This window comes from Bubalus kerabau, chromosome 3 (genome assembly GCF_029407905.1).
Source record: "Bubalus kerabau isolate K-KA32 ecotype Philippines breed swamp buffalo chromosome 3, PCC_UOA_SB_1v2, whole genome shotgun sequence".
Lineage (NCBI taxonomy): Eukaryota > Metazoa > Chordata > Mammalia > Artiodactyla > Bovidae > Bubalus > Bubalus kerabau.
Genome location: NC_073626.1, coordinates 185,663,043 through 185,689,906, shown reverse-complemented (window position 1 = coordinate 185,689,906; position 26,864 = coordinate 185,663,043). Strand labels below are relative to the sequence as shown.

The 26,864-nt window shown below is 41.7% G+C and overlaps 1 protein-coding gene across 19 annotated transcripts in view; it reads right to left on the bottom strand.

The window, feature by feature from the left end:
- The window catches only part of EIF4G3 (eukaryotic translation initiation factor 4 gamma 3), a 350,697-nt gene that overhangs the window by 28,538 nt on the left and 295,295 nt on the right, over positions 1-26,864 (bottom strand). For 12 of the 19 annotated variants that reach the window (XM_055574250.1, XM_055574252.1, XM_055574253.1 and 9 more), the window contains 9 exons: positions 20,334-20,480; positions 18,524-18,760; positions 17,387-17,491; positions 15,860-15,992; positions 12,908-13,002; positions 9,628-9,721; positions 8,603-8,726; positions 6,103-6,323; positions 3,605-3,723 (listed from right to left, as the gene is read on the bottom strand). In XM_055574250.1, the coding sequence (XP_055430225.1) occupies positions 3,605-3,723; positions 6,103-6,323; positions 8,603-8,726; positions 9,628-9,721; positions 12,908-13,002; positions 15,860-15,992; positions 17,387-17,491; positions 18,524-18,760; positions 20,334-20,480 (1,275 nt within the window). Of the gene's footprint in view, positions 1-3,604; positions 3,724-6,102; positions 6,324-8,602; positions 8,727-9,627; positions 9,722-12,907; positions 13,003-15,859; positions 15,993-17,386; positions 17,492-18,523; positions 18,761-20,333; positions 20,481-26,864 lie in introns of those variants that run through there. The other 7 variants (XM_055574237.1, XM_055574238.1, XM_055574243.1 and 4 more) reach the window with 3 other exon arrangements.

The following is a 26,864-nucleotide window of genomic DNA, read 5'->3' as shown; positions in this document are numbered from 1 at the left end:
TTATATATGTATCTAAGAAATTCAACATTCACACAGTAACATCAACTAAATATCTGATATACAGTACATACTGGAATTTCCACAACTGTCCCCAAATGTCCAATATAGCTTTTTCATTGTTCTAGGATCCAACTGAAAACCCAACGTCACACGTCATGATGTCTCTCTACCTTTGTTTTTGGCCGTGCTGCCCATCCTCCAGGATCTTAGTTCTCCAGCTAGGGATCAAACCCAGGGTCCTAGCAGTGAAAGCGCCAAGTTCCAAACACTGAACCGTCACAGAATTCTCTCTTTAGATTCTTCTCTCTCTTCTTCGTGTTTTCATGACACTGGCACTTTTAAGACAACTGTCACGTAAGACTGTTTCTTACATACACTTTACCCAGTCTGTCTGTTTCCAGCCGCATCTGTATCTCACGCACATTCATCGAAGGCTAAGTTACTACCCATCCTTCTAGCTTCCAGAATGGTGCTGCTTTCTACAGCTTATGCTTTTTATCCTTGTGGGGTTTTACCTCATTTTAAGCCTATCATCATTATTATAAAGCCTTTTCAGGAGAGAGTAAAAATGAAAGCAAATACTCAATGCTCAATATTATACCTGAAGTGATTGTCTTCCAATGAGAATTTAGTCACTGCATCTGCATACTGGGCCAACTAACTATATCATGGAACTACTAATACGAAGCTTCTAAGTTCACAGCAGTTCCTAATCTTACCCTTCTCCCTAGTTTCTAATGTTTTGTTTCTTGTTTTTGACCTCTAACCTGAAATGATACCTCCTAGAATCCCTGTGACTGGTTATCATACCATCTAATCTTACTTCTTTGCACTGAAACACTTTCTTTTTGTAGAAGCTGCTTATTTAGTTATTACCTATTTTTAGGACAGCTTTGTCTGTATCACCCACTAGAACATAAGCTCGGTGAAAGACCCATAAAAACAGATTATGCTATTCAGTACATATACCACAATATTTACAAGAAGTATTCCTTAAAATGGGCTTCCCTGGTAGCTCAGCTGATAAAGAACTCATCTGCAATGCAGGAAACTCCGGTTTGATTCCTGGTTTAGGAAGATCCCCTGGAGAAGGGATATGCTACCCACTCCAGTATTCTTGGGCTTCCCTGGTGGATCAGACAGTAAAGAATGTGCCTGCAACGTGGGAGACCTGGGTTCAATCCCTGGGTTGGGAAGATCCTCTGGAGGAGGGCACAGCAACTCACTCCAGTATTCTTGCCTGGAGAATCCCCATGGACAAAGGAGCCTGGTGGGCTAGAGTCCATGGGGTCGCAACAAGTTGGACACAACTGAGCAAATAACACACACACATGCATTCCTTAATGTGGGTAACACACTTCAGGTGCTCAACATATAGATCTCACAGAGGCTAAAAACACAAGGTGTGGAGTCAAATATGTTTGAACCCTGGTTTTGCCACTAACTTGCTATTGTGTGAGTTCAGGAATGTTACTTAATCTCTCAGCTTTGACTTCCTATCACAAGGTTACTGTGAGGACTGCATTTAATATATATAAGTACTTGGCATACTGCCAAACACAAAACACGGGCTCAATAAATACTCATTTGTATTACTGTTAACTATAGCACCTATTAAAATGTTTGGGAAAAATCTTTCTTACAATGAGCTCTGCAATAAGCCTTTAGCATGACACACCAATACCCAAAAGGTAGGAAGAAAAATAGCTTCTGTTCTGAAGCTGGAAGCTTGGATTTGAATCCTGAGTCTGCCATTTATCTGACAGTGGAAACAGTGTCAGACTTTATTTTTTGGGGCTCCAAAATCCCTGCAGATGGTGACTGCAGCCATGAAATTAAAAGACGCTTACTCCTTGGAAGAAAAGTTATGACCAACCTAGATAGCATATTGAAAAGCAGAGACATTACTTTGCCAACAAAGGTCTGTCTAGTCAAGGCTATCGTTTTCCCCGTGGTCATGTATGGATGTGAGAGTTGGACTATAAAGAAAGCTGAGCGCCGAAGAATTGATGCTTTTGAACTGTGGTGTTGGAGAAGACTCTTGAGAGTCCCTTGGACTGCAAAGAGATCCAACCAGTACATTCTAAAGGAGATCAGCCCTGGGTGTTCTTTGGAAGGAATGATGCTAAAGCTGAAACTCCAGTACTTTGGCCACCTCATGCGAAGAGTTGACTCACTGGAAAAGACTCTGATTCTGGGAGGGATTGGGGACAGGAGGAAAAGGGGACGACAGAGGATGAGATGGCTGGATGGCATCACCGACTCAATGCACGTGAGTTTGAGTGAACTCCGGGAGTTGGTGATGGATAGGGAGGCCTGGCGTGCTGTGATTCATGAGGTCACAAAGAGTCGGACACGACTGAGCGACTGAATTGAACTGAACTGAACTGAACTGAGAGCAAGTTACGTTACACCTTTGCACCTCAGCTTTCTTTTCTATTTTTCAATTTTATTTTACTTTTATTTTAATTAGAAGATAATTACTGTACAAAATTGTGATGGCTTCTGCCATACATCAATATGAATCAGCAATAGGTATACATATGCCCCCTTCCTCTTGCACCTCTAGCTGTGCTAGGGGCTTCCCTGGTGGCTCAGACAGTTAAAAACAAAAACAAAAAACTGTGCTGCCAATTTATAAGAATACTATTTATTTTCCAGGATTCTAACAAATCACAATATATGAAGTCTGTTCTTTGGATTATTCCAGTTAGTGTTCTTATTTTTGCTGCATTTTCAAGAGTACTTTCTGAAAAGTACTCTAACTTGCTCATGAGCAAAACCTTCCTATTTCTAAATTTTGGACAATTTCGGTAAGCTTTTACCAAAGCAAAAGTAGTTAATGTATCTGACAAATAATTTTAACAGATAAGCCTTTGATGACCCCAGATCCCTAAACCAGGTCCCATTATATGATCTCTCCTAAGATCCTACAGGTCTCCTAGCATTTATTTTAACCACAATTGAACACTTTGTGGACTTTATCTGTTCATGATCTGTCTCTAACTTAAGACTACAAGGCTCATGAAGTCAGGCAGTGTGTGTATCTTACTCACTGCTATCTTAAAATGAAGATCAGGAGAAGATTAAGGTTAAAGAAGGGCAAACTGAAAGCTACATCTTGAAATGTTTCACTTAGGCTGTCTGACCCCAACACATTACTCTCTTGTGCCTCAGTTTTTCCACTTATGAAGTAAAGAAAAAGTAATGTCAGCTGTACTTTAAAGTTACTATGAGAATGTTGATAAAAAGACAGGTAATATAAGGAGCCAGGAATTCCTCATAATGATAATGTGTTGTTTTTGTTCATTAATGTCAAAGTAAATTTGGTTATTCTGCAGTGGGGATGGATTGATACCCGCTCTCCCTCCCTGCCAGTTGATCCTGTGAACTACAGTATCAATATAAAAGAGCACACTGGGCAGGAATGTATCAGTTGTGCAAACTGAACCGAGCAGGGCTGAGATTACTCACTCTAGGTCTCATCAGTTCACAATAACTGATCTAGACCAAAACCAAATTACACTGTCTCCTGTAAAGTTACACTGTCTCCTATCACAGGTCTTTCTGCGCTGTTGCTTTCTTTTTAAAAATTGTTGTTTACCTTAAAATCATTAATGTGTAGAAACTCATCAATGATAGATTTGGACTTCCTCTCCATCTCTTCCTCTGACAACGCAGGCTTGTCAGAGGCTGATGTTACTGGAATTTCTGGTTTTGTCACTAGTGAGGATAAAATAGTGAGAAAGGAAAAATGACAAAAATTATCATTAAAATGGTAGAATTATGGTTGATAATATACATGTGCTGTTACTTTTTTTTTTTTTTAAGTAAAGGCATTAAAACAGATACAAATTTGACAAAGCAAGCCACCTAAAAGTAGAATACAGAAACATGATTTTAGAATACACACATACTAAATAACTTCCTAGTCCACAACAGCTACAAAGGATTGAGACGTTGATAAATTTTTATAATTAGCACTTTTTGTTCTTTTAAAAAAATCAAGGTATAGTTGATTTACAGAATTATCTACAGTATTATATTAGCTTCAGGTACACAACACGGTGAAGGAATGTTTCCCTAGAGTATGCTGCATTTCCTTCCTGTATTTTGATTGCTCTCCACTGCTTCCACGATGGAGGGCATGCGAGGCCCGCTAAGTTGCACAGGCGTGCACAGAGCTACAGCCACACTGGCCTCTGCAGTTGCTTGAGTACGCCATGGCTCCACCGACGAATACTCTGTTCATGGTGCTCCTCCTACACGGAATGCTGTCTCTCTCTGCCCCTCGCCTGTCCCTCCCTGCAAACCTGTTTTAATTCCTCTTTCCTTCAGACCCGAGGGAAGCCTTCTCTAACATTCCCCTGTGTCTGGTAAGTGAGTACTCTCTTATAACTATGTTTCTTTCATAGTGTTTTTCTCATTTTGTACTTCTATACTGTCATGGTCCGTGTGAGGGTTGGAAAAGAATTTCCAGACATGAGGCAGAAGAGGAGCATAAAGTTTATTAGAGCGGGAGACGCTGTTATAACAGCAGGCCAGCTCAAGGAAGACCTGACCTTGAACAGTGGTCCTTAGTCCACTTTTATACCCAGGGTACAAGGAGTGGGCTAGGGGTCTTGGGGGTCATTTGCTGATTGGATGAGGCACGTATCCTGGGTGGGGGAAAAGTGAGGCAGATAACTTCTCCCTATGGGGCAGGAGGGGAGACAGGCGATACTGCTCAGGAGGACCTGAAATCCGTTAGTAGTTACACCACGGGGGAGGGAAGGACACTAGGGGTCTGGTTTTGCCGTTCCTGCATTCCAAGACCTTCCTTGGTTTTATCTGCTCTTTCGATCCTTGGGTTACCACATGTATCATCTTTCATGGGGTTATTTGATAAACTTCTTCTTGACCCAGGAGACAGAAGACCAAGAACGGGGACTGGTGCCCAGAAGTCACGAGGTGCTCAGGTGCATGTGGCAAATGAACAAATGACCCAGACAGTAAACGTGCAGAGGGCAGCTGTGCTACAGCGTCCACTACACACCAGACGCTCCTCATACCCTATCCTGTTAGGCTCCCAAACCACCCAGCATGCGGAAGAAAGCCACACGTCCTTAAAACTGAAAGATCTGAAGTCCTCATCAGTCGGGAAAAGACATTTCAATTTTCCTGTGAAATCCATTTAGAAACGACAGTTAAGAGACATAATTTAAATAGTGAAACAAAATTGAAAGGTAGGAAAATGTTACAAAACAACCAGCATTACTTCAGGATTAAGATTTAAAAACTTTTTCATCACTGTCATTATCATCATTAAGACATCTAATACCTTTTTGCAAGCTTTGTGTTTACCAGGTAATGTTCAAAGTATTTACATGTATTATCACTTTTAACCCTCACAATAACTACAGAATTAGTACACTTATTATCCCCATATAAGAGATGAGGAAACTGAAAATCAGATCGGTTCAACACATGAGGCAGTTTTTAGAGCACTACCTGAGTTGGTCCTCTAAGCACATACATGCTCAACATGTACAAAACCCACAGAGGTTCCAAGATGAAGGTAATAAAAGACCATCTGATACTTTCTCTCTGGTTTGCCCTGTGGTGGCCCAACAGTTTCAGGATTTTCATACATGTGAGGGGCGGTACACAGGATACCTTGGAGAAGGGAGGCTACCCACTCCAGTATTCTGGCCTAGAGAATTCCATGGACTGTATAGTCCATGGGGCTGCAAACGGTCAGACAGGACTGAGTAACTTTCACTTTTACTATTCACAAAGGATACACACTCTAATGCGCATGGGGGTACAATTTAGGGACGTTGGAAGAAATTCGTATTGCTCAAGATACAGCAAAAGGACCTCATCTTCATGGCTTTTAATAGTGAAAGGGGAAAATTTACAAACTGCTGAACAACGGATACCTGGGGAATGAGAACCGTAAGATTAGGAAGATATCCTTTAACTTTTAAAGCACTGGCTTGTGTGCTGTTAACATGTATTGATTCTTAAAATCTACTCAGGCACAAAGTCTCCTTGTCTTTTTCCCCTCCCAAATTGAAGGCCCCAGTCTTCACCTGTGCCTGTTTATACAGAGCCCCTCACCTGACTCCCTGGTCCTGCTTCGCTCCGCCTCAGCGCTGCTCCTCTCCACGTCCATGCCTCCTGTGAGCTGCTTCACGGTCTCCAGCATCTCCCTCCGCTGTTCCTCCTGAGACTGATTGTCTAACAGGTCTTTACTACTGCCGCCCCTCATGAAAGTGTTCGGCCGAGCTGCTGCAGGCTGGAGGGGCTTGTCATTCTTCTCCCTGCCCGTGCTTCCGCGACTTAAAAGACAAAACAACACTTCTCAAAATAAAGACCACCTCCATTCCCTCTGTATTCAAATTATAAAACAACACCAAGACTTTCTAAAAGTATGCAGGAGAACTTTTCACAGACAACTTTAGATGTATGAGGCACCGATTACATGCCAAAGTATAATTATTTACATAAACAAGTAAAATCAGTGCTTTAACGAGATTAAGATGTGTTTTAGCTTTTCCTTAAATGTTAAAGGGATACCACTTGAAAATTTTAAATGCCAATTCCTTGTCTAAATTTTAAAAAATCTTTTAAGAAGAAAGACTGATGAGTGTATGAGCTAAGTGAGTGAAAGGGAAACAGAGTACCAAATAATATGGTTTTACTGTCTTACAAACTTTACGATGATATTTATTCAGAAATTTCAAATACATGGAAAATATCTGAGGACCAAGTCATGGAAAGTTTTTGAATAGCCCAAATCACACACTACTTTCATTTTAGGAGAGAATCTTCCTGTCTTCCTACTCTTCTCTCAGACAATTCTAACCAGTGTGGCAAACACGTCCTCAGCCCAAGAGAGATCAGTAACGGTGAATTTAAAATGAGAAAAGGAAGACCTACAGGAAAGACAACAGTCTAATCACTATGCAGGAACAGACACAGTCCTCAAAGAGCACAGCCATCGGGGGACATTTATAGCAGGGCAAAGAGAGTACACCATGAGAAATGCTGGGCTGGAAGAAGCACAAGCTGGACTCAAGATTGCCAGGAGAAATAACAATAACCTCAGATATGCAGATGACACCACCCTTATGGCAGAAAGTGAAGAGGAACTAAAAAGCCTCGATGAAAGTGAAAGAGGAGAGTGAAAAAGTTGGCTTAAAGCTCAACATTCAGAAAACGAAGATCATGGCATCCTGTCCCATCACTTCATGGGAAATAGATGGGGAAACAGTGGAAATGTCAGACTTTATTTTTTGGGGCTCCAAAATCACTGCAGATGGTGATTGCAGCCACGAAGTTAAAAGACACTTACTCCTTGGAAGGAAAGTTATGACCAACCTAGATAGCATATTGAAAAGCAGAGACATTACTTTGCCAACAAAGGTCCGTCTAGTCAAGGCTATCTTTTCCCAGTGGTCATGTATGGATGTGCGAGTTGGACTGTGAAGAAAGCTGAGCGCCAAAGAGTTGATGCTTTTGAACCGTGGTGTTGGAGAAGACTCTTGAGAGTCCCTTGGACTGCAAGGAGATTCAACCAGTCCATTCTGAAGGAGATCAGCCCTGGGATTTCTTTGGAAGGAATGATGCTAAAGCTGAAACTCCAATACTTTGGCCACCTCATGCGAAAAGCTGACTCATTGGAAAAGACTCTGATGCTGGGAGGGATTGGGGGCAGGAGGAGAAGGGGACGACAGAGGATGAGATGGCTGGATGGCATCACTGACTCAATGGACGTGAGTCTGAGTGAACTCTGGGAGCTGGTGATGGACAGGGAGGCCTGGTGTGCTGCAGTTCATGGAGTCGCAGAGTCGGACACGACTGAGCAACTGCACTGAACTGAACTGAAAGAGCCACAAACACCTCAGGAACACAACTGATGCTCAATGACAATCTAGGTTACTGTTTAAAAGTTCACCTGTGCTATATTTTGTTTCAGAAGCCAAAGGAATAGTAATACAGCTTAGGAAACCCACCTAGTCACATTAATTTATAATAATAAAAAGCAAAAGTTTGAGAGGTTAAAGAAACTCAGTTCCAGAAGCACCTACATCAAAACATTTTATTCTGTCACTATACTACAGGTTCTCATCCACTCTGTGTAAACTAGCCAATGGAACACCTGACTGTACAAATCTTACAAAAATGAAAGTAGAAAGATAGCAGAATACAGAGTAGTGAAAAATAAAAGGCAACCTCAAATATAACTGCAAGAACAGTGTGACAGAGGGATCCATGGGTGGGCGGTCAGGCCCCTTCACTCAGCTTGAGGGTTGCAGCCTAAGGGTGCTAGTTTCTCTGGAGTGCCTGCAGCCTCACCTTGGGGAGCCCTTGACACAAGCTCCCGGGGCTCGTTGGCTGGGCCTGGCTTTCTGAGTGGAGCAAGCTATTGGATATCCCATCCACCTTATCTGAACTCCATAACTTCCTTATCTTGGAGGAAATCAACTTTAGTGATGAAATGAATCTACCCATAGGGATTATCATCAGAGACAGAGAGAGAGAGAGCGTGTGTTGTGTCGGACAGCCAGCCAGCCTGACAAGCAGGTCAATCTTTATTAATGTGCAGACTGCTTACCTAGTTAAGGTCCGCCGGGAATCAAACTCTAGAGGTGTGGATGACGTAGACCCTGAGGGTGCTGGAGGTTGCAAAGCAGAGAATCTGTTTAAACTGGAAGCACTTGATCTTAAGGCATCTATAGATATTAAGGAGTGAGAAAGAAATATAAATCACATGACTAAAATGCAGCTTCTAACTGATCTGCCTTCGTGCGGAAGGGCCCGAGGCCAGGCATTTCTAAGGAGCATAACCAGCTGACGCCAATCTCCTGGTCCACAGACCATACTCTTAGAAGCACTGTTAGAAGGATTTTGTATGTAAAAAAGAATTTAGAAATATTTATTCATTACAACTATCTGCTGCTTTAAAAATATAACTAAATTATCCTAAGTAGGGCCTGAGAATGGTAAATAGGGGAAGAAAGAAGGCAAGCGAAACCAAAAGAAAATATTTCACTTAAAAAATGCTGTGATGTCACTTATGTAAAAGTATGGATGTGAGTTTAAGTGAGCAATTTAATTTAAAAGAAAAAAGGTCAAAATTATGTAATAGAAGGGAAATATGGGAAGGTTGTTAACAATGAAGTTTAATTGTTATGATCCAAGTATGTCAGTCCTAAAGTCAAGTCTCTCAAAATCTACTTCTGACATAGATTTTGAAAAATATTTTAATCGAATTCTTTTTTCTTTCACAACACCCTAAAGTTAAATGCTTCTGGGTAATAATATTACTTTTCTCAGTAATATGAGTTTCCATTTTAATTTGGAGTCCCAGTAACTTTTCTAATTATATTGAATTTAAAAAAGCAACAAAACAACAAAGGAATCAAACAGATTAAAGTTTTAAATAGTTTTTGAATTTAAAAAAGTTTTAAATATTCAAAATACTTAAGGATCCATACTGAGGCGGAAACCCTCAGTTATGTTAAGAATGGGACACCAATAAATCTGGGCGTGATTAGTTTATAGATCTTGCACTAAAACGTAGGCTTGTGAAACGACTGCAGAACGCCAGCTTCTGGAGAAAGGACACTCCTCACTTACCGGTCTCGCTCGCCTTTGCTCCACCACTGCTGCCCTTTCCCCAGCTGCCCAGCTGCGCTTTAGGTACCAGCTGAATTTTCTCATCAATTGTGGGCTGCAATGTAAGGGATCATAAGTCAACAGTAGGAACTATTCTAGAAGAAGAGTTTATCTTCTCTTTTTTCTCCCCAGTGCAATAAAATCAATTTCAGTGACAAAATTTTGCTTGGAATGCCCATATACAAAACATAAGTTGGAGCTGTTCCCATTAAACTGGGATTCCTCTGGCCCTGGAAGAACTCTTTGGAATCCAGTGTCCACAAAATACAACTACTGGCCTGGAGAACACATTCAGATCCTTGAAGATGGTATGCCAATCTACTAAGCAGTTCCTAATGATTTCCCTCTTACAATGCCAAGGGATTTTAAAATGGAAAAAAAAAAGAAAGAGGAATATACAAATATTACAAAATTAACTCATTTATCTTTTCAAGTGACTGTTAGGCAACAGGTCAAAAGACCCAAAGATTTCACATTTTAACAAAGCCTAAAATAGGTTGGGGCAGGGAAGGAGAGGTGAGACAGGCGCAGGGTTCAGTAAAGGCGAACAAGAGAGAAGAGAGGAACATGTTAGACGAGGAGTTAGAGTGCCTGATACCTCTCAGATTTAACTCTCCCAGTACAACTTCAGCACAAATGCAGAGAGTACCTCATAAAATGCACACCACAAAACAAACGCTGTAAGGCAGATCCTAGCAAAGGCACTACTATGTTCTGACACTGCGGCTTGCTATATGTAGTTAATAGTTAACAGTGAATCTCCTTAATGGTTTTGAGCTTTTAATATTTATATAGAGTACCAACAGTATAACTGTCTGAATACACACATTTCTTTTAATTTATATATTTTTTAAAATATTAAGGAAATAATGTTGTAGGCTTAATACCAACAATTCCTTTTTATAGTGCCCATGCACAGAAACAATATTTAAAACGCAGACAAATGATTTTAGTTAAAATTGTCTCTTGCTGGAAATGGAAGCGTATGGGAATCAAGTTGTATTCAGCAATGGAATTCCTTCTTTGGGACATAAACAACTGGAAGAATGCACCAGAGTCTTAGAAAACAGGATCCTGGCTGATACATCAAGAGAGATCCAGAGAGAGAATGCTCCATCCTGAAGCAATGCTTTGACAAAACTGTAAGGATGCTAACGACACAGCTCATCTTCTATTTGATATCTTCATTGTGAGCTTTAGACTGTCTTTAGTATCCTCCTGGCAGGCTGCCAATTTCAGATCTATTAAAGTGTTACAAGTAAGGATCAAACTGCACTTGCAAGTGGTTTGCAAAACCCAGTGGGCTTAGAAGTTTCCACTTTTACAAAATGTAATTCCACTTTCTCTGTGTTCTCCAAGGTTCTCTTCACTCTACATATAGTGATCAACTTCTACTGCTGAAAACATCTGCCAGGAGAAAATTCTTTCCTCTTACTGCCCATTGACTCTCAAGAGAAGGAAGTAGGGTCCAGTAAATCTTTATCACAGAATAATTTCTGGTAGGTCTTCTGTGATTTCTTTTATGCCTTAGATATAGCAAACCATTCATTCCTTTCATGGTAAACTTAAAAAGGCACTTTCTCTCCTTCCTTAGAGCTAAGGATCAGAACAGATCAGATTAGTTGCTCAGTCGTGTCTGACTCTTTGCGACCCCATGAATCGCAGCACGCCAGGCCTCCCTGTCCATCACCAAATCCCGGAGTTCACTCAGACTCATGTCCATCGAGTCAGTGATGCCATCCAGCCATCTCATCCTCTGTCGTCCCCTTCTCTTCTTGTCCCTAATCCCTCCCAGCATCAGAGTCTTTTCCAATGAGTCAACTCTTCGCATGAGGTGGCCAAAGTACTGGAGTTTCAGCTTCAACATCAGTCCTTCCAAAGAAATCCCAGGGCTGATCTCCTTCAGAATGGACTGGTTGGATCTCCTTGCAGTCCAGGGGACTCTCAAGAGTCTTCTCCAACACCACAGTTCAAAAGCATCAATTCTTCGGAGCTCAGCTTTCTTCACAGTCCAACTCTCACATCCATACATGACCACAGGAAAAACCATAGCCTTGACTAGACGAACCTTTGTTGGCAAAGTAATGTCTCTGCTTTTGAATATGCTGTCTAGGTTGGTCATAACTTTCCTTCCAAGGACTAAGCGTCTTTTAATTTCATGGCTGCAGTCACCATCTGCAGCCATTTTGGAGCCCAGAAAAATAAAGTCTGACAATGTTTCCACTGTTTCCCTATCTATTTCCCATGAAGTGATGGGACCGGATGCCATGATTTTCGTTTTCTGAATGTTGAGCTTTAAGCCAACTTTTTCACTCTCCACTTTCACTTTCATCGAGGCTTTTGAGTTCCTCTTCACTTTCTGCCATAAGGGTGGTGTCATCTGCATATCTGAGGTGATTGAGATTTCTCCCAGCAATCTTGATTCCAGCTTGTGCTTCTTCCAGCCCAGCGTTTCTCATGATGTACTCTGCATAGAAGTTAAATAAGCAGGGTGACAATATACAGCCTTGACGAACTTCTTTTCCTATTTGGAACCAGTCTGTTGTTCCATGTCCAGTTCTAACTGTTGCTTCCTGACCTGCATACAGGTTTCTCAAGAGGCAGATCAGGTGGTCTAGTATTCCCATCTCTTTCAGAATTTTCCACAGTTGATTGTGATCCACACAGTCAAAGGCTTTGGCATAGTCAATAAAGCAGAAATAGATGGTTTTCTGGAACTCTCTTGCTTTTTCGATGATCCAGCGGATGTTGGCAATTTGATCTCTGGTTCCTCTGCCTTTTCTAAAACCAGCTTGAACATCAGGAAGTTCATGGTTCACATCTTGCTGAAGCCTGGCTTGGAGAATTTTGAGCATTACTTTACTAGCGTGTGAGATGAGTGCAAGAGCTAAGGATACAATGTATAAAAACTTGCAATTTACTATGGCTTCTCAAGAACTTTTGTTACCATCTCTCCTATACTAAGTATCTCATACCTTTAAGAATTAACCTAGTCAATTTAATAAGCCTTAGTAAACCTAACTAATCTAGTCCTTCTTAGTTAACACTCATACAAATAAAAAGGACTAATTCCAGGACGACTAGGAAAGAATACACTTACTAAGGTTGCCCTGCAGAAATGCATCTGCAATAAAAAACAACTACCTGGTAAAATGTGTAATATGGCTGTTTTATGTAGGAAGTCATTTTGAGAGTCATGTTTTTGAGACTATTTGAAGTTGTTCTTAAATGTCACACTCACCTTAGTGATTTTCAGAAATTTTGAGGGGTCCAATACCCGACTATTCTTGGCCCCTTGAACAGTGTTCCACCCACCTTCATCCACTCTCTGGACACCTGCAGGAAAAACAGAGTGAGCCAGACTCTCATCTGTCTCAAATCAGTTTGACAATGAAAGGGTGAGCAATCTTTTCAACTCAGCAGTTCCAATCAAAACCCAGGAAAAAGACAAAAGAAACTGTGAAAGCACTGCTGACGGTTTCCTTACCACCCACAACATGAAAATTTCAAGTAGAAGCACTCTACTGGTATCCATCTCTCATAAACCATTACTGACCTGGAAGAAACCAACTCATAGAAATGAACAAGGATTTAGTGCTAGACTAATCCTCCCTAAGGGAGGGCCAAATCTAATGTGTATAGAGTTAATGATGAGAATACTTTGGGAGAAATAAGATGGAAATAATTTATTCCAAAGTTTATTTCACTTAATGATGTTATAAGACACTATGGTTTGATCATTCCCTTAAAACCTGCTTCTCTAAACTTTCAGGCACTGAGAGGCAGAAAACTTTGACTCCTCTTTCTCACACATTGCGCTTAATTTGTCAGCAAATCTTGTCAGTTCAACCTTTTCAATATATTCAGCATCTAGCCCTCCCTTCTAACCACTACTAACACTACAAATTTGGTTAAGCCAGCAATAAGCCTCAACTGGTATAAAAACATCATTACTGGCTTCCTGCTTCATCCTCACCATTTATCATCATGGCAGCCAGTGTGGCCCTAGTAAATTATGAGTCAGGTCTTGTCACTTCTTTGGTCAAAACACTTCTGTTATCTACTTCATTGTGAGATTAAGACAGACTCCTTATAAATGGTTTATCTCCTCTAAGTAATCTGGCCCCTGCCTCTCAGACCCCATCTCCTACCAGTCTCCCCCCATAACCTTTGCTCTAGCCACACTGACCTTTTTGCTGATGCTTGAAAAGGCTGCTTCAGGGCATTTGTACTTACTATCCCCTTTTCTAACACCCACTTCCCCAGATATCCACATGAATTAACTCCTTCCTTACTTCATTCAGTCTTTGCTCAAACAACACCAACTTAAATAGGCTTCCCAATCTTCCTAATATAAAACTGCAACCTCTCTACTCATCAAACCTTGCATTCCTACTTCTCTGTTTTAGTTTTTCTATAGCACATATCTGACAAACTTATATATTTAAGTATTTGTTCCCCTCTGTTCCTCCTAAGATGTGAGCTGTAGGAAGCAATGGACTTTGTCTCTCTTGTTAAGTGACAAGCACTCAATAAATATTTACTGAATGAAAGACCACCAAACTGTCTAAAAGCTTTTTTAATCCTCACATGCTTCTTGATTTTCTCTTTGCTAAGTGATACTAATGGTCATGAACACGCTTGATTATTCCTTGCTCCTGTAGAATGGAAAAGCACCCTTTCTTCTCTGGTGGAGTCATCTCTCAGAACTTCACTATGAGTATACAGTGTCTCTGATAAATAACAGGTCACAGCTGTCGAATATTTAGTAGGTGTCAGTTGCTATGCTAAACACTTTACCTATCTCATTTCAGCCTCACAAATCCTAGGTACTATTATTCGATCAATTTTATAGATTAAGTGACTTGTGCAAGGTCACGCAGCTAGGATGCAGGAGAGCTGAAACTCACACCAAGACAGTTTGGCTCCAGAGTCTATGCCCTCAACCTCTATGCTAATATGACCCGGTCACCATCTGAGCACTTCATAGCCCAGTGGATGAGCGTTCCCATTTGGATGTCATCTCAGAAGAAACAAGCTTATAAGAAAAATGATCATTTCCTTTCCTTTCTGAAAAAAGTTTCTTCTTTCAATGTTCCTAAACTGAGTCTACAGAATTTTCTATTTTCTCAGGTGTGAAATGCTTACTATTTCACCTTATTTTTCTGTTTCTTCCTTTTTGTTTTTATCACTACCAAGTTTTAACCTCCTTCCACATAGGATTTCAACTGACAACAGCATTTCTGAGTTTGGTATACCCTTCATCATGTGACGAGCAATGCTGTCAGTGCTGTTCAGCTGCTAAGCTGTGTCTGCCTCGGTGTGAACCCATGGACTTACACTGCGCTAGGCCTCCCTGTCCTTCACTATCTCCCAGAGCTTGCTCAAACCCATGCCCATGGAGTCTGTGATGCCATTCAGCCATCGCACCCTCTGCCGCCCCCTTCCCCTCCTGCCCGCAGTCTCTCCCAGCAGCAGCGTCTTCTCCAGTGAGCAGCACACCCCTTTTACTGATGTGCACCCAGCCTGTCATCACGCCTTTGCTCAAAAGCATGCGGCAGCTCCTCAGTGTCAGCTCAAGCCCGAGTTCCTGATTTGGGTCCACTCTTCTCGGCATTTTTTCAATCCTTCTCAACACTGAAATTTTAGTCTAATCAGGCTTATTTATTCCTCTTTACAGTATATATTTACTTTAGTTTCATGACTACAATTTTTCCATCCTTTCCAAATACTGGCCATCTACCAATGCCCAGTTCAAGTGCCCCTTTCCTCCAGGCTGCTATCCCACCTGTTCTGAGTTTTAACAGCCTGAGTGGAGAGTACATTTCATAATTGATAGTATCTTCCGTTTGCTTGAAAACATTCCCTTTATTAGTTCTGGCTTCCAGAGGGAAGGAGATGTATCTTCTACTTCTTTTTATATCCCTCACCTATACTGAGTATACAGAAGATGCTCAATGAAGTCTTGCTGATTGCTGACTTTGGAGTAGTCAAAGAAATAATATGTACTTCCCACATTCTCTGTTTTTACACAACCACCAGTCTCCAGGTGATGCCGTTTCACTTACCAATCACCATTCTCTTCTTTGGGTCAGTCTTTCCGCTCTCATTTCACATCTAAATATAAAATTCTTAACATATTCATCCCTCAAACTCCCAAGTTCTCTAACGCCCGGTAGACTCCACCCCTCACCTGGTCTTCTCTTCTCTTTGGTCATGAGTTGTTGGACCTTCCTCTGCTCTTCCTGTTCTTCTATTTTAGCTTCTTTGTGAATCTGTTCAATAGTTTTAGGCCCCTGATCTGCGCGTCGTGATACCCAATTACACTATAAAAGGAGAAAATCAGGATGTCAGCCAGATAACTAAAATAGAAAGGAAACTTTAGAAAAATCTATTTTATACTTTCACGGCTAGAAAAGCATAGCATACACATGAACCTGGACCTATGGCAGGTTCAACCACCTCACAGATGGCTCTACGTGCAGCTCAGATGTTAGCGCTAAATACTGAAACCTGTCTCAATCCACTGAGTTACTCTATACAAAAGCCAGTGGATAGAAACACAGAGTGAAAGAACGGCCCAACTATCTGTCTACCCATCCACCTACCTACCCACCTTTGTACTTTTGAAAGGAAAGACAAGAGGAATCAAGAAAGGTCAGGACTTTTGGCCTTGACCCAGTCGGATATATTGCTACTCAGTTCACACCACACTCCACTGGAGCCCCACATCGAGGATGACTAGCGTTTTCCTTCTTCGCATATCAAGGTTATGGTGTCTACACAAAATGCCACAATCACTCTAAGCTCCAGTTATCCTCTCTGCTAAGGGTAAGACAAGCTGTCTCCTTCAAGTGACACTTCTTCCAGTCCTTCCCTTCTGAGCTACAGTCTCAATATCTGATACAAATATGCGTGACTGAAGGAAGAGGCAGAGCAATTTTTAACATTTACTTATATTCGTTTGAGGCAAGAATGGCAAATAGATTTAAATCAGCATTCAAAATTCTGATCAACGGGTAGTGGCTCTGTTAATAAGAAGGGCCCTGAGGCCCCATCCCAGCGAGTAGGATAGAGAGCCGCCACCAATGCTTCCTGCTCTGAGTGCAGGGCAGGGTAGGCGGGGGGCCTGTGTTCACTGCGTCTATCTTAGGGTCAGTGGCGGTGTATTTCCTCTAGGAGTTGACAAGGTGGTAGTGGTGAAAACTATACTTAGTATGACAAAGGAGGAAAAAAGCAGCAGAACAAGAGAGTATACAGGAAAAACAACAGAGAGGAAAACATCTACATCTCCTGTGAGCTGGTCACACAGATAACCACTGAATCTTTATAACACACCTGCAAGGGAGACAACGTCACCACTTCAGAGACTACAATGTAAGGCTCAGGGAAGAAAAATACATTGATTTTGAAGATGAGAATTCTTGATTATTTAGCATGCTAAGATTAAATTTAAATGACCATAGTTTGAAATCAGGATGGTTGATTTCAAAATTGCAAAGTGGTCTGATCACCAGAATAGAGAGAAGAAATAAGCTGCAGACAGGCAGGTGTACATGCTCTTTGTCCTTTCACATAGCTCTCTTGTCACAGTTTGTTGATCCATGTTCTGAGTCATGCGGCAAAAGCATTAAGCCATTATACATATAAATCCTAGGACATCCTCCCCAAGCCAAATCCTGAAAAGAGACTGGAGAGGTAGGTTGATTTTTCTACTTACCAGCCTTAGATCTATTACATCCTGAAGCATGAATCGAATCCTAGATGAGGTTTTTCTTTCTTTCACAATTTTCTCCATCTGATTAAAATACTGGTCCATACGTGGCTGCAAGATACAAAATCATTAGTATTCCTGGCTGAGGAATTCAAATGTCGTTTTACCACGTAGAATTTTAAGACGGCATAGGAATACAACTTTTGGCCAAAAGGCATTGTGGTAGAATTTTTAATTGAACATGACACCCAAAATAAAGGCTACATATTCCAGGCGGCAGGCCATGGCCATATGACTAATTATAGGCCAACAGAATATAAATGGAAACGTCATACTGCATCTCCTTGGAACCTTAAGAGAGAGGTGGCTGTGTCCTTTGCCCTTTGCTAACCTTCTCAGCTATGATGTCAAGAACTACTCCAGGGCTACACCTTAGGGATGACAAAATGTTACATTGGAGGAACTGAAATTTTTTGTCATCTCTTAGCCAGCCACCAGGCCAGCCTTAGAGTTTTTACTCCTGAACTTCATTTACATGAGTGAGAAATAAACCTCAGTCTTATATACACACTGATATTCTGGGTTTTCTGTCACAGCCAAACATAACCCTACCTGATTCCTATGTTATAAAAACATTTCTGACACTATTTCTTTGATGCTTTTCTAATTTCCCTACCCCTTATTTGGACAGTACCATGTTATGTTTGAATTATAATATTTTTAATGATTTCTTATATTATGGTTAGATAGCCCTGTCATTAATTAGAGCATAAACGAGAAAGCTACTAGGTCTTCATTCTTGTCTTCCGTCAGTCCTGGCTCTTGGTAGCTCCCCCCTCACCCCCAAATTTCTGTCCACAGAAATGTACTGCTATTCATATACACATGAAGGGCCTGTAAAATAAAGGACACAGGAGAAATAATCTCAATTCATGACCTGGCTTTTAAATACTTTTGGACCCTCTTCACTTCTGACTTTAATGAAAACGTGGTAACGAGCACCACGGCCCAACACTGACAGTGAGAAGGACAAACGAAAAGCAGCCTTGGCTGCTGGGATAAGATGGAGACCTGTGTTGACAGTCAACTTTTGCAGCTGACAAAGAGTCCCTGCAGGAGGTTTCTGAGATTTGGGGGTCTTACCTTTGCTTTCTCAAAGTCCAGGTCTTTGCCAATTGTGGTGAGCAGGCGACACAGACACTCGAGGGATTCTTCATCGTGGTTCTTCAGCAGCTTCACCACACAGTCATGCATGATGGCTTCAGTCAGCATTTTGAGTTTAAAGAGTTCTCCAATGAACTTGATGTTGCCAATGGATCTCCGCCGGGCTTTATCTTTAGCTTCTTCCAGTTCATCATGAAGCCTTGTCCTCTCCTCTGGCTGTTGCATAAGAAGAATTACAGAATCTTGATGATGAAGATTGTACTACTCAAAAGATGCTAAAAACACACGTGTGGCTGGTGTTGCCCGTGTGCTCGTTCAGTGCAGACCTGGCAAGCCTCCTACGAAGCGGCAGCTAGGGAGACGATGGAGCTTGGCACTGCTGACGACAAGCTCAAGGAAGGAGTCAAACCCGAGAAAAACGATCATTCTGATTTGAAGGTGGAGGGGCAGGATGGTTCAGAGGTGCCGTTAAGCATTAAGAGGCATGTACCACTTAGCACCCTGAGAGAAGCGGAGGGGTGGGATGGTCAGAGGTGCCGTTAAGCATTAAGAGGCATGTACCACTTAGCACCCTGAGAGAAGCGGAGGGGCGGGATGGTCAGAGGTGCCGTTAAACATTAAGAGGCATGCACCACTTAGCGCCCTGATAGAAGCGCAGGGGCGGGATAGTTCAGAGGTGCTGTTAAGCATTAAGAGGCATGTACCGCTTAGCACACTCATAGAAGCCCATTGTGAACGACAGGGTTGTCAGTGAGGCAGATCGACCCCGATCTGACGGGCAGCCAATCAATGTGAACGACACACCTGAGCAGTTGGAAGTGGAGGATGAAGATACAACTGTTGTGTTCCAACAGGAGATAGGAGGTGTCTACTAAATAGGGAACCCCTAGAATTCTGTTCCTCCAGACCAAAAAGACACTCTCCGTTAGAAAATCACAATTTGGTTCCACCACATCCTGACTGCTCGAGTGTAGTTTCTTACTCTTTCGTTTTCTCCTTTCTCATTCCTTTACTGTACATAAAGTAACTGGTGTATATGCACAAGCATAGTGCACTTTAAAAAAAACTACAGGGACGATGGTATGTTTTGACTGACATCAAATGAAGATGGGATGGGGAAACATACTGGTCTGGGGAAAACATCCCCTTTATCTCCATTAGGGGCATATTCATCAACTCTTATCTTTATACTCCAGTATATTATTTTGCTTTCATTGTCTAACAAAAGCATAAAAATTCTTGCACTCCTTGTTTGATTGGAGGATTTTAATGTTTTCCATTTACCATTGTAAAACCAGTGACAATTTTATAACTTTTTTGTATGCAGCTGTTACACGTAGGGAAATCTCTATTTAAGTAAGGATAAATTACTCTAAAAGAAGAAATGATCCTATATAATTTTCCCTTCAAGTCAAGTGTCTTGCTGTTTAAATAAACTTGTTTAAACTACGGGTCAGGGAGAGGCTTTGAGGTTTTGACAGTTAACCACAGACCTATTCAGAAAATAAAACTATCCCCACAAGTTCGCATCCATTTCAGGAGATTTCTGGAATTCAGCAACCTCTCTGAAGTCTAGGTTCTGAATCCCTATCTTAGAAGGTTGAGTTGTTTTAACATGTGGCACTAAAAGGAATAAAGCTCTCCTCTAAACATCAATACGGTATATCTCCACCTGAAGAAAAGGCCGCAGGCACCTACTGAAGTAGCAGGACGATGAGGCAGCCGGCTTCATGAAAATTCTGATAACACTCGAAGTGCACACGCACGGTTTCTCTGTGAAAATACTTACAGCACTGGCAGCCTCGAGTTCTTTCTGCTTCTTCTCAAAGACATCATCATCGGCTTTATCTTTTTCAAATTCCTTCTGGCAACGGTTCAGTAGTAGCTTCCGGAAGTTCACCGTGTTACCAGGCTTGTCTGCCATGGGTACTTTCAGCTGCATCCAGATGGGAAAATGCAAAAGTGGCAAGATTACTTAAAGAAATCCAATGATTTTCTCAAAATATCTATTTTCTTTATTGTGCAAAATAATGCTGACCGAACCACAGGTAAGCATTCTACAAAAGATACATGATTTAGCTTTAGGCATTTCATGCTTTCAATGGTTAAGGAGCTTTAAATTTTATATAGAAAAGACACACATTCCTCTCCTATAAATGGACCGCATCCTCGATGGCTGGCCGTGCCTCTAGCTGACTCTGAAATCCCTGTAATACTATCACAACTATGGCTCTGCACTGCTCTAGGCCTTTTTACTGTCAAAGGTTGTTATTTTTGTTTTTCAAGCTACTACAGTAGGTACTTTGGTTTCAAGAAACAAATAAAAATGAAACGAAGCAGGGGAGAATTTCATGGCCGTAGGAAAACTGTTGGAGGTGAGATCCTTATTCTAGAAAGATGCAGAAGTGCGTGTGAGTGAGGGTCACGTTTTAGAATACTTGAGACATCTTTTCCTAAGGGGGACGTCACAACACTGTAACGCTAGTATCTGACTTGCCTATCGATACACTGTGTTTATTGATTATTTCTTATGTGACAAAAGAACATACTAGTTCTCTACGAGTTGTCTAATAAATGTCCAACGTAGGCACATTCTTTTGATACACAGACTCAGGACAGGGAAGGGGCCGGTTAGAGGCAAGACGCTTATAAGATGTCCATACAAACCCATTGTTTTCTAGTAACTGCAACAGCTTCACCTTCAAGGTTACTTGTAACTAAATGCAGAGACGTTCTTATTCAGAAAATAAAGAAAGTGAACCAGCACAGTGACTGACTAAAAAATTCTGTTTTACAGACAAAATCCCGAGTACCATTTTGAACAGCTATGACAATATGGCAAAATGATTTTCCTAGAATCACAAAGTGGCTCCCAAAGTTCTGAAATATGTGGTCTTTGTCCTAGATTTAGTGGGAGAAGTTAATAAAAAACGGGATACCTTGTATTTATATTCACAGAAGAGTTAGTAACCAGAATGGACTTTGGAGAGCTGCTGATCAAGGCTGAATGGCTAGCAACTTGAGGACTACGATACCACAGCATATTTGTGCTAGAACTGACGGCACACTCTCCAACATATTCCCAGTGAGACACGAAAGACCATTCAACAAGGCCAGCTCTTACCAACCAGAGCCGAATGTTTCATTTCACTTTTTTTTAACTTAGAGGAGAAGAAAATCAAATACGGATTCTTTTCAGACAATCACAGGAAAGCTAACACGTCCCTATGTCCAAATTCAGGCCATACAAATACAAATGACAACAGGTTATGTCAAAGTCAGGCCTATTCTATGATCACACAAGAGGGTAGGCTTTTAATTTATTTGTACTTATTTGGCTGTGCAGAATCTTAAGTGTGGTATGCAAGACATTTAGTGTGGCATGCGAGATCTAGTTTCCCGAGCCGGGATCAATCCCAGGTTTCCTGCATTGGGAGCACAGCGGACTGGGCCACCAGGGAAGTTCTGAGAGCAGGTACTAGTTAGCCTTAAAGAAATGAAACATGAGAGCAAAGGGTTTTCAAAGCAGAAGCCAAAAGTAGACTCAATCTTTTACTATCTACAACCCAGAATATAAAGAAGCGCCATAACTGAGAGGTTCTGTATAATAGAGCACTCGGCATGACGTTAGGTTCCAGAACAAAGCAAAGGTTCTAAAATTCAGCAGTTACATTAAATTTGCTACTGTACAGGAACTCAAATAAACACATCAAGAGGTTTTTGCCAACTTCTTAGCATATTCACCACTGTCTATATTAACACTAAGGACATTATAGACTGATAGGATAAAAATCATCTGGGCACAATTTATCGGCCTTAAAAAGATTTTCCCTGAATTATGGATTTACTATGTAGAAAATGGGAAAAATGTGGATAATATGAAAATTCAAGCCACTGTCTTAGTGACAGGGACCAGAACTAAAATGAGTCAGAAAGGTCAAATAACTACAACTCATGTGTTTTATTTACTGGAAGGAACAAGTAGAAATGATGTAAGGCAAGGGAGAATTTCCCTACACAAAATGTATTAAAGGATTTGCTTTTTATACCTTTTATGTAGAGAAGGCTATATTGAAAAGATTCGCTTACATGATTTTCTTTTTTCTGCTTGATTTTAAATGAAGGCAATTCTTTTAACCCAAATTCATTCATCATCCAAACAAGGGAGGCACAATCCCTGTGTCGAACCCAAGTGCAGCTTTAAGCACCCAATGCAATAGGTTTGTTGGAAGCGCTTTAAGTCACAGAGAATAATGTGACTTAAACGTGGCTTATTTGGAACACTCAAAGTGAAAGAGCACTGGAATCCTGAGTTGTAAAATCAGGGTTTGAATCCCAGCTCTACACCTCATCAGTACGTAAATGTGAGCAAGCTACCTCATTAAGCCTTAATCCCTTCATCAGCAAAAGGATGCATCCCAGTGATTACAGACTGAGGGACACCATGAAGCAGCTGGTGCAACAGAAGCAGTGGAGACAGTCATAATCCCAGCTCTGCCACGTGACCTGGGCCAAATCACTTGGCATCCCTGAACTATTTCTTTCTAAAATGGGGATAACATCTATCTCGTATGACTGTTTGAAGGATTAAACGAGACAGTCTAAGTAAAACAAGTAATAGTGCCCAGACCACAGCTAAGAATTCTATAAACTGATAGAGCTATATTTAAATTTGGAGCTGCACTGACACGTTTATTAGTAAAATTTAAGAGAAACCTATATTGTAATAGCATAAACATCAAAGAAAGTGTTTAAGTTAGCTCACAAAGCAATTAGGGAGAGAACCACAAAAGGCAAGAGAACTGAATATCTGTTACCCCACAGCGGTGGTCGCGCAACAGTTCACATGTACGGGACATGAAGACCCTGCGCCTGTTGCATATGCTTGTTAGACACGTTCACGTGAAGCATTAAAACGGAACGCTCAGCAGAGAGACCACAGGCCGCAAGCACGTCTGTCTCTAACGAATGAAGGTCTGGCTGCACCACACCCCACAGGCTTGTTCTGGTTAACAGGGGCTGTGGAAACACGGAAACAGGCCAGGGAGGATAGGCCCGAGAACAGTGATGCACGGTCATCGTCTTCTTAAGAGATGTTCAATTCAACAGAACTATGAAACGATGATGGTATTAAGTCAGCCTGTGTTGTCAGGGGACACCTGACTGGTCAGGAGACTCAGTAAAATTGGTTAGTGAGAACATGAAGAGTGAATGTCTTAGTCTGGTAGGGCTGCTATAATGAAATACCACAGACTGGGTGGCATAAACAACGGATGTTTATTTCTCACAGTTCTGGAGGTCGGGAAGTCCAAGATCAAGGTGCAGGCAGATCTGTTCCCTGGTGAAGGAGGACCCTCTTCTTTGGATGTCTGCTGTGCAGACATCTGCCTTCTCCTCTATCCTCATGTGGTGGAAAAGAAATTCTAGTACCTCTTCCTGTTTATTAAAGGCACTAATTTCCATCATGGGAGATCCACCCTTATGACCTCAACTAAAGCTAATCACCTCTCAAAGGCCCCACCTCCTAACACCATCACATGGAGAGTTGGGCTTCAACCTACGAATTGGGGGAGAGAGAAACGTTCAGTTCCTAACAGAAGAGGTAGATGCTTAAAGATGTGACTGTGGATAATACCAAAAATGAAAGGTGACATGCCACAGCGAGAAGCTCTCTCTCAGACAACTATAATTCATTAAACAGTAGTATGGAATTAAAACTAAGATACTAAGTGCTTCAGATGGGTTGCTTGGGAGACGATTCCTTAGAAAGTGAGGGAGTCAATGGGGACTATTTTATACCAAGACTGCTTGGTGAGCTAGATTTGCTGGAGGGCACCTGCCTTTTAATTTTTACACAACAGTAAACTAACCACGTGCCACTGCACTACACTGTAAGCTGACAGCGTCCATCTCCGACTGCAGTGAGGCTGGTCACGTCCGGTCAGCCAGCAATCCTGGATACGAATGCTGTCAGCAGCAGGTAGTCATTTTCTTCAAACAACAGGATTTGTACTGCTAATATATTTGTTAGTATGGATGGTAAATACTTCTTCTCCTTAAAAGGATCAAACTCCCTGAAAATCACCAAGGGCTGTCAGTTGTGTATTAATTAAGTCCAACAGGAGACAAGTCCTGGCCTGGCTTATTAGCACGCTCAGGATTTTCAGGGCTGTCCTAGAAGATAAAGATGCCAGTGGTAATCCATGGCCCAGTAGCTGTTTTGCTTAAAGCATGTTCTGGTCTGCGGTAAAGTGTCTGGAATGACTAGTATAATATAAACAAGTGGTATGCCCAAACTAACTCTAAAATGTGAAGTGAACAGCAATGAATCAGTTGTCCAACAGTAACTCCTGGGTCTACAGTGACATACTATCATTTATCAGTGGTGATGTCCTGACCTCAGTAAATTCCCAACTAAAAATGAACTTAACATGACCTGTATGTACGATAAACACATCTACCGAAACGTGTTCTATTAGATACATTCGAAGAGGCATACAGCACTTAGGGATGTCCACAAGACTGAAAAGGGAGTGATCAAGTTATGAAAGGGTAAGTCATTTCTCATCAATCTTTCCTTCAGTGGCACATTAAAGTGGCAACATTAAAAGTCTTGGATCTGGTGTAACAGGACACAGAATGCAGAAATTTACCCACAGTGCCATTCTTTACAGCTGAGGTCTGCGTGCCTGCCACAGCAGAGATTAAAAGTAACAAAAGCAGGGTCTTAAGGTACAAAATAAACTCAAGTTATACTTTCATTCATGCATTTATCCATTCACTCAAAACATATGTCTGAGGGTCTATTATGCACCAGAAACCATTTCAGGCGCTAGGAATTTAGCAGTGCCCCGCTCTTAGGAACTTAGGCTCAAAAAGAGTTCCAAGTTGGGGATTTTCTTTAAATTTTGATTAAAATGAAACAGTGCAATAAACAGGACTAATAATCCAATTTAAAATTTTATTTAAGCATAGATTTAGATACAGGATAGCAATTTCCAGTGTCTGCCCTTCTTTATTTGTCACTCCACTCAGATGTCCTCGGGGCTTCTCTGGTAGCTGAGGGTAAAACGTCTGCCTGCAATGCGGGAGACCCGGGTTCGATCCCCGGGTCAGGAAGATCCCCTGGAATGAAATGGCAACCCACTCCAGCACTCTTGCCTGGAAAATCCCATGGACAGAGAAGCCTGGTAGGCTACAGTCCACGGAGTTGCAAAGAGTCAGACACGACTGACTGACTTCACTTTCATTTTCACTTTCAGATGTTCTCCTCCGCCTAAGATAAGTACTGAGTTCTAGTTAAATGCCCTGCAGTCTGTGAGGGGGGCTTCCCTGGTGGCTTAGATGGTAAAGAACCCGACCGCAGTGCAGGAGACCAGGGTTCCATCCCTGGAATGGAAATATCCCCTGAATGAGAAATGGCAACTCATACCAGTATTCTTGCCTGGAAAATTCCAAGGACAGAGAAGCTTGGCGGGCGACAGTATGGGAAGGAGGTCTTGCAGATCTCTGCGGTCATTTCTACTTGAACCAGCAGCAGCAGCAGCATACTCTAGAGGCCCAGGTTGCTACACCTCTTATGATGTCTTTTAGTCTTATGTGCCAGAGGTTTCACTTAGGAGAGCTTGGCAAAGGCAGGCAGCTGCAGAGAAATCTAAACTAGTGTGTCTGTGCACACAATAAATACGGTGTGAAGTGAAAGTCGCTCAGTCGTGTCCGACTCTTTGAGACCCCATGGACTATACAGTCCATGGAATTCTCCAGGCCAGAATACTGGAGTGGGTAGCCTTTCCCTTCTCCAGGGGATCTTCCCAACCCAGGGATTGAACCTAGGTCTCCCACATTGCAGGCAGATTCTTTACCAGCTGATATGCAGAGACCAACTGGTAAAGCCAAAACTACTGTATCAATTTCCTCTGTAAATCTAAAGAGTTCCTTTTCAGAAAGCCTACCTACCATCCCTTAGAATGCCAAGGAAAATTGACACACATCTGTATTCTCAAGCCCTCCCCTAGGTAAGAACTGCAAAGTGACTTATGGAGGTGTGTGATAGAAGTGAATGACAAAGAGGCAGAAAAAAGGTTTAAAAACTGCTCTGAGGGAATTCCCTCCCAGTCCAGTGGTTAGGACTCCACACTGTCACTGCTGAGGGTGGGGGTTCAATCCCTGGTCAGGGAACTGAGACCCCAACAAGCTGTGCAGTATGGTCAACAAAACAAAACAACCCTGTTCTGAACAGTGACAATAAGTATTCTCTTAAATCTTAAAATCTCAACAATCTCGACCAAGTTTCTCATCCTTGACACTAAGGATGTTTTGG